The 15,233-nt window shown below is 40.4% G+C and overlaps 3 protein-coding genes across 4 annotated transcripts; 1 reads left to right on the forward strand and 2 right to left on the reverse strand.

Moving 5' to 3' along the window:
- The first annotated feature begins 7,043 nt into the window (after window positions 1-7,043).
- On the forward strand, window positions 7,044-7,340 carry LOC26529438. Its single transcript, XM_047011433.1, has one exon. It carries the CDS (start codon window positions 7,044-7,046, stop codon window positions 7,254-7,256), a length of 213 nt encoding a protein of 70 aa, XP_046867389.1. The 3' UTR covers window positions 7,257-7,340.
- A 2,433-nt stretch (window positions 7,341-9,773) lies between these two features.
- On the reverse strand, window positions 9,774-11,779 carry LOC6647845 (transmembrane protein 135). The gene is made up of 3 exons (XM_002069518.3): window positions 11,211-11,779; window positions 10,371-11,147; window positions 9,774-10,308 (listed from the first exon to the last, which is right to left on the reverse strand). The coding sequence occupies exons 1-3, from the start codon at window positions 11,361-11,363 to the stop codon at window positions 9,871-9,873; spliced, it is 1,368 nt and encodes a 455-aa protein (XP_002069554.1). The 5' UTR covers window positions 11,364-11,779; the 3' UTR covers window positions 9,774-9,870.
- Window positions 11,780-11,851: 72 nt separating this feature from the next.
- Window positions 11,852-14,855, reverse strand: LOC6647844 (transmembrane protein 135). Of its 2 annotated transcripts, none has more exons than XM_015177370.3 (4): window positions 14,396-14,855; window positions 12,573-13,653; window positions 12,350-12,516; window positions 11,852-12,290 (listed from the first exon to the last, which is right to left on the reverse strand). In XM_015177370.3, exons 2-4 carry the CDS (start codon window positions 13,632-13,634, stop codon window positions 12,161-12,163), a joined length of 1,359 nt encoding a protein of 452 aa, XP_015032856.1. In that variant the 5' UTR covers window positions 13,635-13,653; window positions 14,396-14,855; the 3' UTR covers window positions 11,852-12,160. The 2 variants fall into 2 exon arrangements, with proteins under 2 accessions (XP_015032856.1, XP_002069553.1); XM_002069517.4 differs by lacking the exon at window positions 14,396-14,855 and adding an exon at window positions 13,799-13,866.
- Window positions 14,856-15,233: the final 378 nt, after the last annotated feature.

The following is a 15,233-nucleotide window of genomic DNA, read 5'->3' on the forward strand; positions in this document are numbered from 1 at the left end:
GAAGGGCATCTGGGCTTCGATGAGGTAAAAATTGTTTACCATCATGTTATTTATTGACACTGCCAAGGACACAGACACGTATACAGGCTGAATGCTGGTCTGATATCGTTGGCGATAAGGTAAGTTTGGGTCCACAACGTTTAATGTCGCTCTATCTGAGACACTGTTCACCTGCATCCCAACAACAGCTCCTGTAGTTGTTGCTATTTAAATGGGCATTTTGGTCTATTATTGGCGTTTATTTGGACTGGGAAAATAAACAGGAGCCAAACGCCCATTCCATCTGGCTCTCTGTGTATGCCCCATTCCAAAATTATTGTGATTAATGGTCCACTGACCAAAGACTGTTGATAGTCGTCGGTGTCGATGTTGTTGTTGTCGTCGTTGTTGTTGCTGCTACTGGGCGAGCCTGTGGGACATAAGAAAAATGGCCTGTCGGGCGTATACTTAATTTATTTGTATACGATTTCTAATGACTTTTAAGTAATAGTCTCTCTCTTTTACATTCTCTCTCTCTCTGCCTCTCAACAAGTGGTTTTTAAAGTTCGAAATTAAAGAAATTCTGAATTCATTTGCTGATCTCCCATTGGCCCATTTAGGTAACAAAAAAGTAACGCCTGCTGGTGTGCTTATGAAATCATTTGGAAAATCTGCTGCCACACTACGTGACTTTGAATTGCCATAATTGCCTACATCTAGAGGAACGAGTGAGAGGGTGAAAGGGCGAGGGAGTCTGAGAGACAGAGAGAGAGACGGTAGCTAGCGGCTGCTGACTCTATGATGTGCCGATGGCATCCATCATTGGGTGTTGATGTCTTTAAGCCCGCCTGCTGGGCAGCAAGAAAGCCAAAAACACAAAAAAAGTGTATATATATAGACAGAGAGAGAGAGAGAGAGAGAGAGAGAGAGAGAGAGAGAGAGAGAGAGAGAGAGAGGAAAAGGGAATGGTCGGGTGTCCTGTGCACATGGTGAAGTAAATGTTCGACCCCATATCAAGTCATAATCGAGGCCATCTCTCATGTTTTTCATTAACTTGGTCGTAGTTTTTTGTTTTGTTATGTTCATCTGGTTAGTTGTTCCTTCTCTGGTATATCCTGGCTGAGTGTAATTACATAATTTCCTGTTTCTATGCACTTTGGGGCGACAAATAAACTGCACACACACACACACACACACTGAAATGTAAAGTTTGTTAAAAGAAAAGTCATAGTTTGTGTCTCTTAAATATACACAAATTAAATCACATCCGTCCAACATCCTGTCAACAATTTCCTGCTCTATCTTTAGTTTAGAATAGAACAATCGAGTTTTTAGTTTAGTAGGCAAAAGTTTTCGGTAACAACAGCAACAACTGAAGGCTCTCTCTTTTTGTCGCACCATTTAAGCAATTGTCCTAGACTGCACCGAACAAAGATGATGATGATGATGATGATGATGATGATGATGATGATGATGATGATGATGACGATGGCCTGCAACCGGCAACTCACTTAATAGCCTCACAGATTTGACGCTGAATGAGGCTCATCACGATATAATGTCATACCTTTGGCTTGAGAAAATTACTGAGCTTTGGCTCTGACCACAGACTCTGGCCTTTGATTGGATTCAGGCCCAAGTTAGGGTCCTAGTCAGACTAGTCCATGCGGTTGCCTGGCCATGTAATTGCCTCACATGCACTCAATGTTGTCCGTTGAGACAATGTCCATTAACTCTTGTGTGTGTCGGCAAATGCTTCCACTCCTCTGTTAAACTGAATAAAGTGAACCATATCAAAATAATTGGAATCTAATATCACAGAGGCACAGTTCCAGCTTAGTTTTCAAAGTGTAGGTTAATACAAAAGTCTTGAATTGGTTTTTCATTAGCTATGTAAAAAGAGGGCTGGGGAGTCCGATACCCTACCCTGGATCTGGCATTGTTTGTAAACAGGCAATATGGGTTAAGGGTAAGCTAGCTTAGTTAGCTACTTTGGCCATGCCTTCAAACAGGTGAATGCCAATTAGACAACATTGATTCCTGCTCATTGCATTCGAGCCCAATTCAGGGGTCAAACAACTGCTTGACTTTGGCTTTGTTGTTTTTTTCAGTTCACTTCTAATTTGGTCTTTAAAACAAACGCAAATGTCAGACAGAGCAAATCAATGTTATTTGGTTTGCACAACGTTTTCAATTAAAACGCGAAATCCACTTAATTTTGATGACAATTAGTCATCGTGATGATGATGATGATGATGATGAGGTGGACGGGGGAGAGATTTGCCGAGGAAGGTGTATAAGTATGTGTGACTAAATGACTGACAAAATCAGCAACAAATCACGACAACCAACAAGCCAACAGCAACGTCAACAACAAATCAGACAAATTGCATTAAAAATTCCATGGCACTCGAACGTCTGTTGACAGACAGCTACATGAGTGCCTTCCAGCGGGTGTAAATGGTTTGGGAATGTTGCAATGGGATAGATGGATAGATAGATAGATAGCTGGATAGAAAGGGGTGCAAATGGGTAGGCTATAGGGTAAGTGAGCGATTAGTGTCGTAGTGTCCATTAACAACCAGCAAACGTCGGCAACAAATCAAATCAAATCAAATGTACTTTAACACGCCCGAGAAAAAGTATTTAAACGAAAGCGTCAAGGGGTAAGCAAAAAAAAAAACACGTAGAAAGAATAGATTACAAAAAAAAAAACCGTATCCAAAACTGCAAAGACAGAACAGAAGTAGGAGTCGGAGTTGGCATCAGAACCAGAGCTCTAGCTAGCCTGACAATGAGAACTTGCCGCTTCCGTTTCCGCTTTAAGTGCCATGAAATTGAGTTTGAGTTCGAGCTGAGGCTGAAACACATTGGCCGGGAGGGGGGCTGCTCTCGGCCAAATCGACATAGTCCATCAAGTGGCAAAGGCGTCTCTCGTTCGTTCGTTCGTTAGTTAAAGTTCCATTTCCAGTCTCTGACTCAGTCGTAGTGCAATTGATAAGAGCAGGACAAATGTTTGGCCAAGTGTGCGACAATTTTAATTTGCTGTGTTTTTTTTTGTTTTTTGAAATTTTTTTTTTTTTTACTGTAGCCAATGCGGCACTTTAGTTCCTTACTGACCGTAGAGCACCGGAGCACTTGGCGCCGTTAACACTTAACCGTCTAAGCCATCATCGGCTTCCGTTTCCGTGTGCCGGACTTCGAGCTAGGCTGGAGCTGGCGGAAACAGTACATTTAATTACGTGCTGAATGGCAAACAATTGAGTTTAATTTGTTGCAGATTGCAATTGGTTTGGTTTGGTTTGGTTTGGTATGTTTCCAGTGTACTCGACCAAAGACCAAAACCTTCATTTTCAACATCAACTAAAAATCATGCAGATCGAGTTTGTTTAGTCATCCAGAAACTGGGTTAATTTCAGTGTTCAATGTGTACGCGACTTTTATTGCATTAAAAATGGAATGCGACATACAGGCAAGTGAAGCGTACAAAATAATCAGCAACTGGAACACACTCACGTATCAATGAGCAATGATGGCAAAATGGCAAAATGGCAACCGGCAAACGGCAAACGATGCAGCTGCTGTTGCAGTGTGATAACGTCGATTTTCAGCGGAATCAAGTGGCCGGGAATGTCCACTAATCTAATAGGCAGTGATGTGTCTGTTTCCTGAACGAAGATCAAGCCACCTTATCCAGGAATCCAATTGCCACAAACCCAAAACTGGAAACCCAATCCTTTGGGGGCATTCTAATTTGTGTACGAGCATTTTTATTTATGGTCCGATGCGAATCTCTCCAACTCGTGTTGGGGTGCTAATACCCAGTACTGGGATTGAGGCTTGCTTTTTCCCTGTCTCTCTCTCTCACTTGGCTTTGCTTGTGTTGCCAATTTATGAGGCGCGTTGGCAACTGCAGCAACAGCAACAACAACAACAACTACAATGCGTTAGTCTCAGGGCACAAAAAATTAGGCAACATTTTCATGTCACTTGGACATTTGTTGTTGTAGTGTACCTGACTGACATTTTGTTTATGGCCCATGCCAAGTCTGGCCATTGAGGCAGACGCAAATTTATGACTGCTCGTCTAATGACATAATTGCTGGAAACAACTCAAGAGCTCTGCAATTAATTTACGATTTTCGCCCAATTGTCGAGTAGTCAAGCAGCAGCAGCAGCAGTTGCTCCATCTCCAGCTCCAACTCCTGCTGTTGCCAACCGAGCAGCTGTCGAGTTGCAGTCAAGTTTTGGAAAGCTATTAAATTTTTACTTGAGTTGGTTTTTGCTTTTGCCTTGGTTATTTTTTTTTTTTTTTTTGCTCGTTGAATTGAATATTAAAGGCAAAGTCCGTATCCGGTAGTCACTAGCTATGTTGCATGGAGTTGCATCTATTTCAATTTGGTGGTGGCTCAATGCCAAGATGTGTGCTTCTGGTTCTGGATCAACATTTCTCTTTGTCTGCATGCCAGGCAAGGCTCTCACTCTCTCTCTCTCTCTCTGAAACGCCCCGCCTCCCGTTTCACTGGTCTGCCAAATGCTTTTACCGCATAGTATTTGCCGCCTCTTTCTCTGCAGCTGGAGCAGCAGCAGCAGCAGATGGTGGCATTTTAAGATGGGGCGATGTGTGATGGGAGATGGAGAGAGTTGCTTAATCCGCTCGCCGTTTTCATTTTCCATGCCATTTATGCGGCCATATCGGGCATGAAACAGACGCTCGACGGTATACTTATATTAGTGGCCATGTGTTTTAGTATGTGTGTGCTCACTTGAGCGGCAAGTAGATTAATTCTTCCATCTAATTCATTTTCAGTCCTGTAACAATAACGAATATATAATAGTTTCTCAATCAGGCTAATAAACGAATGAAAAGAGAAGAGAAAGTTAAAGTGGATTGACAATCCTCGTTGAAATTCTTAAATTTACTTTAAGTCTAAGATCGATATCGTTGTTGACCTATTCCCATTTCTACTTAGTCTGTTTATCGAGAAGTAAGCCGCCATTTTCGACAAACGCCAAGAAAACGTGTCCAAGGAATGTTCAAATGAATTTAGAGCAATTTTCAATTATTGCACAATCGAAGCGTAAATAAGTTGTAAATCATCAATTACCTCCCAAAAAAAAAAAGAAGAAAAACCAAAAGGAATACCGGACATACACCCCCTGTGCACACACACACATTCATAGAGACACACATACAAGAGAAAGATTGGAAAATACCCAGGAAAATATAACAACTGCAATTGCTGAAATATCGCCAAAAGCGGATACGTGTGCTATCACGCCGAAAAGCAGGCTAAAAACGAACTAAAATCGAAAAGTAGAAAGAAGGAAAGCAGACAATGAGAATTCTATGAAATGTAAAGAAAATGGGCAATCGTAGGAAAACGAACTAAAAGGACAAAAAAAAAAAAAAAAACACCAACAACACTAACTGCGAAAAAAGAAATAGGAAAACAACAAGTACCAGGAGGACAAAGTCGTGAAGTACAAGTAGTACGTACATACAATAACAACTGGCAGGAGCAAGTGATAAGCGATGGGTAAAAAGGAAGTTGCTGCTAGGCACTGAAACTAAGTAGATAGATAGAAATGTCTTTGCCGGTTCACATTGATTTATGTGGTAAATAAAAGGAGACACGAGCCAAATGACAGAAACGAGAAGAATCCGAATCCGAATCAAAGCGACTTCTTAGATATGGATACGGGTGCGGGAGGGAATCCACGCGAAGCTGGTGGATTCATGTTGCTGCAGTGCAGCTTGCAGCTTGTCGACACCGACGAAAAGGGGGAAGAACGGCATAAGAAGGATGTGCGGTGCGGTTACAGACCGACACAGCATACATTTAGGCGCAAAGACAAAGCAGAAAAGCAAAGGCTGGAGATGCTGCAGTTAGTGAACATGGAATAAAAGTTTTTAATATTATTTCAAGTCTGAAATGAGGGCAATCAGCAGCGCAATTGTCGGAAAGACCGGCTGGCATAACAAAGAAAACGCTTTTGGCACACACCCCAGACAGAGGAGCAGCTAGAAGGATGAGCAAACATGACAAGATGCACCGCACCCGCGAGAACAGAACAAAGGCGGCACCGAGTTGAGAGTCGTTTAACAGTCCGCCATTGCCAATAACTGGGCAACTGTCAACGGCAGCCAGGCAGCCAGCCATCCAGCCAGCCAACTCTGAAGCCCGAATCCAATGCCGGCGATGATGGAGATGATGACGATAATGATGATGCATTTGAGCAGGAAGAAATAACTGAGTGAGCCAGTGAGGGAAGAGGAACCGATATGTACCCTGCTGAAGGAAAACAAACAAAAGCACGAGAGTAAAGGCAAAGGTAAAGACAAAGGACACCCAGATGCCACATAGTAGATGGTACATAGATAGCATGGCTTACAAGTGGGTAAACGCTGTAGTTTCAATTAAGGATATGGGCGAAGAGAGGCGAAGGACTAAGATGGCGTTTATTGAGGCGCACAAAGACACACCGGGTACATGAGGATAAGATGAGGTTCTTTTTTTCTTTTTTTCTTTTCCTCCTTTTGCCATTCTCCTATGCGAATAAAAAAGTGCAGCGCAGCGATGAAGCCGTTTCCTTTGCCGGTGCAGAGCCCAAAGAAGACATTCGACAATGTGCCTGCTATTCCTGGTAAGTCCTTGCCTCTGCCGACTGTTTCAATTCCATGGTATTGAAACACACACTCTCGTTTGTCGCCTCCCAGAGAACGTGCTCACGACAACTGAACTTGTACCACTAACCCAGTTAGTAGCCGAGTTTGGTTTGGCTCTCAACATTTTTGTTGGGACTGCAGATGTGCAACAGTGAGGCAAAGACTCATTTCGTACCAAGCCCATTGAGTGAAATTACACACATCAAACATGTTTGAGCGTAAACGCACAAATGTTGCGCAACAAATGCTGCTTGGGGCTCGCCATATCAAGTTGATTACTCTCAAGGCAACAAAATTATATAGAGCCATATCAGCAAGACCGTCAGCCACCAATTAATAGCCTCGATAGTAGTAGCGAGTCTTTGGTTTCCCCCGGGGTTCATTCACTGATATGATGTCTACTCTGCTTGATCTATTCAACACCGGCACGTGCCTGTGTCTATCTCTAGTTTGGTTACAATTGAGCCTAGTAAATATGCTGCTGGATTACCTAAAGACTACAGTACCTCTGTCACTGGTACGCCAACGCCAACTGGATGAGACTGAGGAGACCATGCAGGGAGAATGCACTTTGGGTGCCATCAGTGTCTGGATGCTGTTCTCCTGATTCCCAAACAAGAGTATGTCGAAAAGTACTTATTCTCCTTCTAAGCTTTATTTAATTGTATACACAGAATTTACAGAATTTATTCCAATGAAATTTTTTAATTAAAAAATACTAAGAAAAGCAGAAGAAGATGAAAAAAGCAAACCAACTGCAAGGAGGAAAATGAGAAACAAAAACTGAAGACACAAACTAAAATGTTCATTTACCCTCTGCCCACCCCCACTTTTCCTTTTGGACATAGAAGTCCAGTTGGCAGCATTTCGTGTTACTTGGCGCTTATCTTTCGTTGACATACCTTGTCATTTGGTTTGTGTTCGTAAAAAATATCAAATGAAATTTATGGCAACAGGAAAAGTGCCAACACAAGAAACTACACTAAGGAAAAACTAAATTAAATTGAAAATTGTATGAATTAATTGTTCTAAGACTGATGTTAAAATGTAAGCTTTTTGTTATATAAAATATAATATTTCTATTTCTCATTTTTTTTTTAAATTTTATTACTCAAAACAAAAAGGGCTAGAAATTTTATGTCGATCCATTACTATGGCCTCTTATAGATGTGATGATACAAAAGTAACTGCAAAATCATAAAAGTAGTAATTAAGTAGATTTCAAAAAGTTCTTTAACCAGAACGTCTAAGTTTTCCTTTATTAGATTCTAGAAAAACAATTAATTAAGTTATCATAGTTCGTTTTAATAGAATTTATATAAAAATAAAGTTTAACAACTTTAATAAAAGTTCCGTTTATTTGACTAAAAATGATTTGTAATGTTATTTAAAATGAATGTCTGGTTTGACCCATTTTCGTTAATATACTTTATCTTGTTTTTGCGCTTCGAACATCAGTCTTTTATAATTGTTTACCATGTCAAAAGAATTTTTTTCATTTTTTTTTTTCTGTTTGTCTTTTCTACTGATAAGTATTTGCATAATTTTCTTGTTTACAATTTGCGATTGACTTAAATGAAGTTACAACTTGGCTAACAGTCAACTAAAATGCTGCACTAAAGTAAGTGGCAAGTAAGAAAATTTATAATATTCAATTTATATGCATTCTTTTCCTTACCAACGAACGCGAATAAGAAGCAAAGCAACAACAATTGCAGCAGCTGCTAAGCTGATAATCCAAGAACTACAGTCGAAGGCGCCAACAGCTGCTGCAACCACCACACTGACACTCACACTTACACCCACCCACACATACACGCACAAACGCCAAAGCTTTTTAAAGCAACTCCTGGCTACAGATTCAGTTTCAGTTTCAGCCTCAGCTCCCTTTGACTGGGATATAAAATCCTCGCCTTGTGATTAATGAGATTTGTCACTGGCTTCATTTATATTTTCCATGCTGTTGACTTGCCCGACTTGTCCGAGTGAAGTCAACTGACATGCATATAAATTTCATAAATGCTAAGGAGGCAATTGCAATTGCAGGCCCCAGAAAAGTATGCTATAGCAAAATGTCCAACAGCTGGCCGGATGCTAATTTGCATTTTCATTTATTTTCAACTCAATTTCAAATGCAAAATCGCCCAAAACAAGAGGCCAAGTCCGTCAGTTTCAGACCAGAACGTTGCCTCCTATTATTATAATATGCATAAAATAAATAAAACAAAAAACACCAAAAAATAAAAAAAGTTTTTAACCCACAAAGGCCTAATGATACCCTATAAAGGTCCCATAACATGTCCAACTTATGGCTAAAAAATATCGCTTCAAATTCATAATAATACCTTAAATATTTTATATTACATCTCTAAATGTCAAATGCTACTCAAGAAAATGTAACATTCTGCTTGTTATACCCGTTCTTTATTCTATTGTTATAGGGTAGAAAAAGTTTCTCCTCCCCATCAACTAAGTGGCACATTATATTCTCTTCCAGCCTATAATTCATTTGTTAAACTAGACTCCCAGAGCCAGAGCTTTAACAAAGATGATCATGAGCCAAAGGACAGCTCGCGTATTTTTATTTATTTTGGTTTCGTATTGTTCCTGTTTATTTTTTTTTTTCGTCTTTAGTAAATTTTTAGCCTTGGTGCACTTTTGGCGAGTCTGTCTGGGGGCCTTGGCTGAGTTATGGAGCACAATAAATTTATATGACATATAAATGTAAATAATTGAGTGGCGCGGGCTCGCAAACCATGTCAGACAGTGGAATAAAATGAATGTTAAAAGCCAATTAGACAACTTAAACAAATTTTAAAAAATAGTTTGACAATATAAAGTTTAAATTGTTAATCCTAAACTCTCCTATTTCTATACGTAGAACCACCACTTAAATTTGAATAAGGTATATTGACCTCAAAATTTATAATTTTTAAAGATGATGCTTAAAGTTCCACTGTGCCTAGAGTTGTCAAGTTTGGGTTTGAGGGCCATGCTCGTTGACTATGTGATTGATGCTCCCTCCATGTCTATCCATTCCTCTTATCCATTCGCATAAAAGGCCTTTTATGGGCACTTTGGGATTCGAGTAATAACATTTAATTTAAAGTTTTGTTACATTTTATTTGCTTTAAAAATTAACGTATAAAACTGTCACCTCCCATAATACTTAAGCTATTCCCATCCATACAACAACAATTTGACCGATAATTCCGATTTAACTACACAGCCAAAGCGAACGATGGATAAGGTGATGTCATGTCTATGTTCAGTTTCTTAACCACCTCACAGACCTGATGGTAGCTGTTTAGGCCATATCCTTCAAAGGCTTGGGTATCGAAGCGACTTATTCTATTTCCAGATATGTGCATGAGAAACTTGTAATAGCTGGGACGCACAGTTTGTGCTTCCATAATGTTTCCATGGAAGAGTATGGCGGTAAAGAAACTATACATAATGAACACAAAATGTGGGACCTCGGGCAACACGCCCTCCTCAATGCCCCAAGTGTAGAAAAGTTGCAATGCCTTCCACATAGCATACAAAGCGATTGTAGTGTTAGGGAAGCGCAATAGACCTACTGAGCCCAATAGTCCAGCGGGAATGGCAAAGGTGGCGCTATCATAGCCGCAGCCATGACGTAGAGAGCAAGAAACAGCCTGTGGAGCATGGAATTATTAAACTTTAAAGTAAATTTATGTATATTATCAGTGGTACTTACCTTATAGATCAAAGAAAATGTGCCTAGAGCTAAGCCCAATTGCAGTGAATTCTTATTGAATATTTGTTTACGCCATTCCATCTTCATTTTAATGATTTTTCCTATACTAAGCAGTAATCTGAGTCCGACTTGCACTCCCACACCTCCGAGGAAGAGTTTTGCTCCTCCGAATAGAGCATAAGGTGCACAACCCTCTCGATGTGGGCAGCTGGGATGCTTCGATGTTCTTAGACGATCATAAAGTTGAACATATGCTGATATGGATTGAAAGTTGAATGGCCTGGACCTGGAGCTCTGTGTAGTAGTTACAGCAGGCGTCTTTAGTGGCCCCTCCTCCTCTTTGCCCACAAGCAATTGGATGGCCTTGAATGTGGCGTCTTTGGCTACAGTTTTGTGCAAACCAGCACGATACAAATACAAAAGAGCTGTAACACTAACACCCATAATCAGGACCTGGCCATTGGGTATGGAACGTACTAGGCCGCGTACCTCCAGCATTTTCCACAATGTCTCCAAGCCCACATTAGCCACATAGAGAGCCAAAGCAGTTCTCCGCTCTGGCCGCTCAATGTTAAGTGCCAGCATACTGGAAATGAATGTGGGCCAAAAGGCCACCGTGGAGAGGTAGTAACGTCCCAGTGCCAGGCGTATCCAGCAGACAAGCAGCCCAAAGACTGATCCGTTCATGGCGAGAAACACTGTCGACTGTAGAATGCCAGTCAGTGTATTCTTCAGATCCTTTATGCGGGGTATGCGCATTCGCAAGAGGAGAGCAAGCTAAAGCATAAAAGAAAAAATGTAAACTGGTGATTTAGAAAGTGAAAGACAACATGTACTTACCAGATATACAGTGGAGTAAGTGCGAAAACTACCTTTAAGTCCGGCTAGAAGCATTCCAGCCGATCCACAGGCGCAGCTTGCAGTCCATGGATGTATATAGTCACGGCAACTGCATGTGTTGGCAATGTCAATAAGTTTACTTTGCACTGACATTATGAGATTTGGTTATGCTTTGACTACGATTATCGAATTGGGTGTCGCTGGATGATTATTCTTATCGTAGACCCCAAAAAATTTTGGCGATCAAAGTACAAACAAATGGATTGGAATATTGAGAGTTGGTTACTAGACTCTTAATCTTAAGGGGTTTCGTGTGGTATATTCCTCGTTCAACACTAGCTCTAGTTTGCGTTGATCCGCTAGGTCAGCCATCCAATGCTTTGGTTACCATACAACTAACTGACTGGGGCAAAGTCACCACCGAGATCATCGAGTGAATTTTTTGGGGGTTCAATTGATAAGATATGCGGCACATTGAACACAGTTGGTTCTCTTTGAGAAAAATCGACTCCAAGTGTTTTGGGTGAAGTGCGTCTGGCTCACTTATCACACGCGCGAGCTGAATAAGTGCCATGTGCACGGATTTCTTATCAAACTAAGAGAAATTCCTTTTAAAGAGAGGAATTTAAGAGATCACTAAATTGTCTGAAATACCATTGCTCCGGTTTTATTTAATAAAAAAAATTATACGTAAGTAAACAGTCAAATAATTCACAATGCACCCAATTTCAGAGTACTAAGCCGATGATTAGTGTTGAGTCGTTAAACGCTCAGCACACACACACACACACACACGCAGTCATACAGACACATTTAAGAATATACATACATAAATGCAGTGTATGACAAAGAGCAAGATAAAGAGAGACTTCAAAAAGTATATATACACACTCTAATTAAGTAAAGAGATATGCTGTACATTGTTTGTATCGTCTGCATGTAGTTGCAGATCAGGAAGCAAATGAGAAAGCCGGCAGTGTCGACTTGTCCACAATATTTAGTTTTCTAAGGGTGTCCAATGCTTGCTGTTGGCTATTTAGACCGAAGACATCAAAGGGGCTCAAGTTGAACTTGCTGAGTCTGAGAAAGATAACAGAATGCAATCGATATCAAACAGACAGATAAGGATTAAGACTTACCTTTCGCCGGAAATGGCTTGCAGAAAACTGTAATAACTTGGACGTAAAGTGTTGGGCTCCAAGATGCCAGCATGGAAGAGCACGGCGGTAAAGAATGAGTATAGGAAAAGCATAGCGTTCGGTATTCGTGGTAAGATACCTTTATCCTGGCCAATGCCATATAAAATCTAGAAAATCAAGTGATTCGTTAGCGAATGTCTCTGACGGGATTTAAATTACTTACCTGCAAAGCCTTCCACATAACGTAAAGAGCCACACTATTATCTGGATACTGAGTAAAGGCCAGGGAGGCGACCAGGCCAGCTGGTATGGCAAATCGAGCATCATCTCGATTATAGCTATGACGCAAGAGACACGACACGGACTTGTACAAAGCAGAGAAACTACCCATAAAGATGCCCAATTGCAAAGTGCTGCGATTGAAGAGCTGTTTGCGCCATGAAATTTTGCCATTGGCTATTTTTTTCAAATTGATCAGCATCTTCAAGGCTACCTGCAAAGCCACTCCGCCAACGAATGGGCGCAAGCCGCCAAGAATGGCATTACCAATACAACTTTGCTTATGCCGGCAACTCGAATGTTTGGCCCGTATGAGATTACTGTAGACACGCACAAAGTCTGACACTGTGGAGAAGCTGACAGTTGGCCGATGACGCGAAGGAGCCGGCTGTTCACCTGGTATTGTGGATGCGATATTTTGCACCGGACCGGCCTCCTCTTTGCCCACAAATATGCGTAATATTTTGAATATGGAATCGTCGGGTGCACCCAGTCGGTGCAGATAAAGCAGCACCGACATGCTCAGTCCAAAAATGAGTGTCTGCCCATGTGGCATTGAACGCACCAAGCCACGTGATTCGGCCATATTCCATAGGGTTTCAGTAGCCACATTTGCCACATACAGGGTCAACAATGGTCGGCGAGCAGGACGCTCTACCAATATGGCTGTGAAGGAGGCCAAAAAGCAAGGCACAAAGGCCACAGTAGAGCAATGATAACGTCCTAACATATTCCTCAGCAGACAGTTGTACAGAATAAAAGTGTACGCATTTGTAACCAGAAAGGCAGAAGATTGCACAATGCCCAGAATAGCACGCCTTAGATCCTCCAGAGTGGGGATGCGATGACGCATTAGCAGCGACAAGGCGTAGACCACAGTGTAGACACGAAGGCAATATGGAGTGGATGATAATAATATGCCAGCGGTGGCATTCACGCATTTATCTGTCCAAGGGTGCTGGAACTGCTGGCAAGTGACAGTCACTAGCTTGCTCTGACCCGTCATGATGATTAAACCTTGTGATCTGTAATGGAAGAGCAAATAATCTGTTTAATGGATTTGTCACAAGGTCGTCGTAAACATTTTCATCGCAGTGCAGAATATGTTGAAGTGCTTAACCTTTAATCTTATCACAAGTTATTATTATTTGTTATTGTTCTGCTGTTTACCTTATCGGAGCTTGCACTTTGCTTTTGAAATTCCAAAACAAAATATTGTCAGGCCACACAAAACTGCAAGCACCGATGGCCTGGCTAGAACTAAACGATGGTCTTTGCAAAATAGAACATGGACTAACAACTGGATGGTGTACTTGTATTGCAACTGGAAATTAATTATTGTCTATTGATAAGACAAATGGTCGATTAAAACCCAGTTGCAATTGATTTATGATAATCAGTACAAAGAGCATATCACATTTACAGGGTGTATTCAGTTTCGCTTTCGATTATATGGAAATGTTTTGATAAGGAAGAAACCTAATTTTAAACAACCGCCGTCACCAGTTTATCTTTATTATCCATTCCTGTTTAGATATTAATTGCTACAATGAAATTTGCGTAATTTTTTGTTTCTTCTAAACTTTCTTAATGCAACAAACTATGGCAAAACACCTGTTTCGGCTCTTATTCTAATATATTAATAGATAGAAAATGAATGCAATTAGCATTCTTATTGAATTCAGCTCCCTAGCACAAACTAAAGGTTAACGTTCAGTGTGGGTTGGTCTGCTGATAAGATTTCCACTTCTTGGACACTTCACTTACCCGTAATAATTCACAATCCACTTGACTAGATTTTATTGGCTTATCGCAGAGATTCTTCACGTTGTCTTCGGTTATTATTTGATGTTGAAATTAATTGAAACTTGTATATTTATTATTAGCAATTTAATTTTTTGCGACGTTTTCGTTTTGTTTCAGACGTTTTGACAGCACCAAATTGCATGACTCGCTGCGTTTGATACAATGCTAAGATTTAATTCGATATTTCTCCAGCATCAGTATAATGTCCAACACCAGAGCTTTTGCACTTGTTTTAATGATTAAATTTAATGATAGCATCAAGAGTCCAATTCCGACAACAACAAGTGGTCGGTAGGTTTAGTTTATGCCATGGCACTATTTTGTGATTTCGATCATATGGTTTTGATATTCGGCCAACTGTAAGCCTGTAGAAACGATTGATATCGAAATGCAAAGGTTTTAAAGACAAATGTTGAGTTGAGTAAACTGTTCTTCGACATTTGAATAGAATACTATGCACCAACTTAATTGACAAATTTATTTATTAAAATAGTTACGCATAAACTAAGCCAAAATTGTTGCTAAATTGGATTTTGTTTGTTTACAAAATAAATGAGTGTGACCGAACTCACGAAACTAGTATTTTCTAGTATATATTCGTTAACAGTGCTGTTAACTTACATTTTGTACTACAGCGTGTCGTAGCAGTCAGCTTTCTACATGATTATGCGCGTGTTGTTTGAAATGCTGAATTAATTAAGATAAGATGACGAAAAATAAGTGAAATTAAAACTCGATTTATATATTAGATTTTAATTTTTCAATATAATCCCAAAGCTACATATTTCGTTGTAAACAA

This window comes from Drosophila willistoni, chromosome 3R (genome assembly GCF_018902025.1).
Source record: "Drosophila willistoni isolate 14030-0811.24 chromosome 3R, UCI_dwil_1.1, whole genome shotgun sequence".
In the NCBI taxonomy this organism is placed as follows: domain Eukaryota; kingdom Metazoa; phylum Arthropoda; class Insecta; order Diptera; family Drosophilidae; genus Drosophila; species Drosophila willistoni.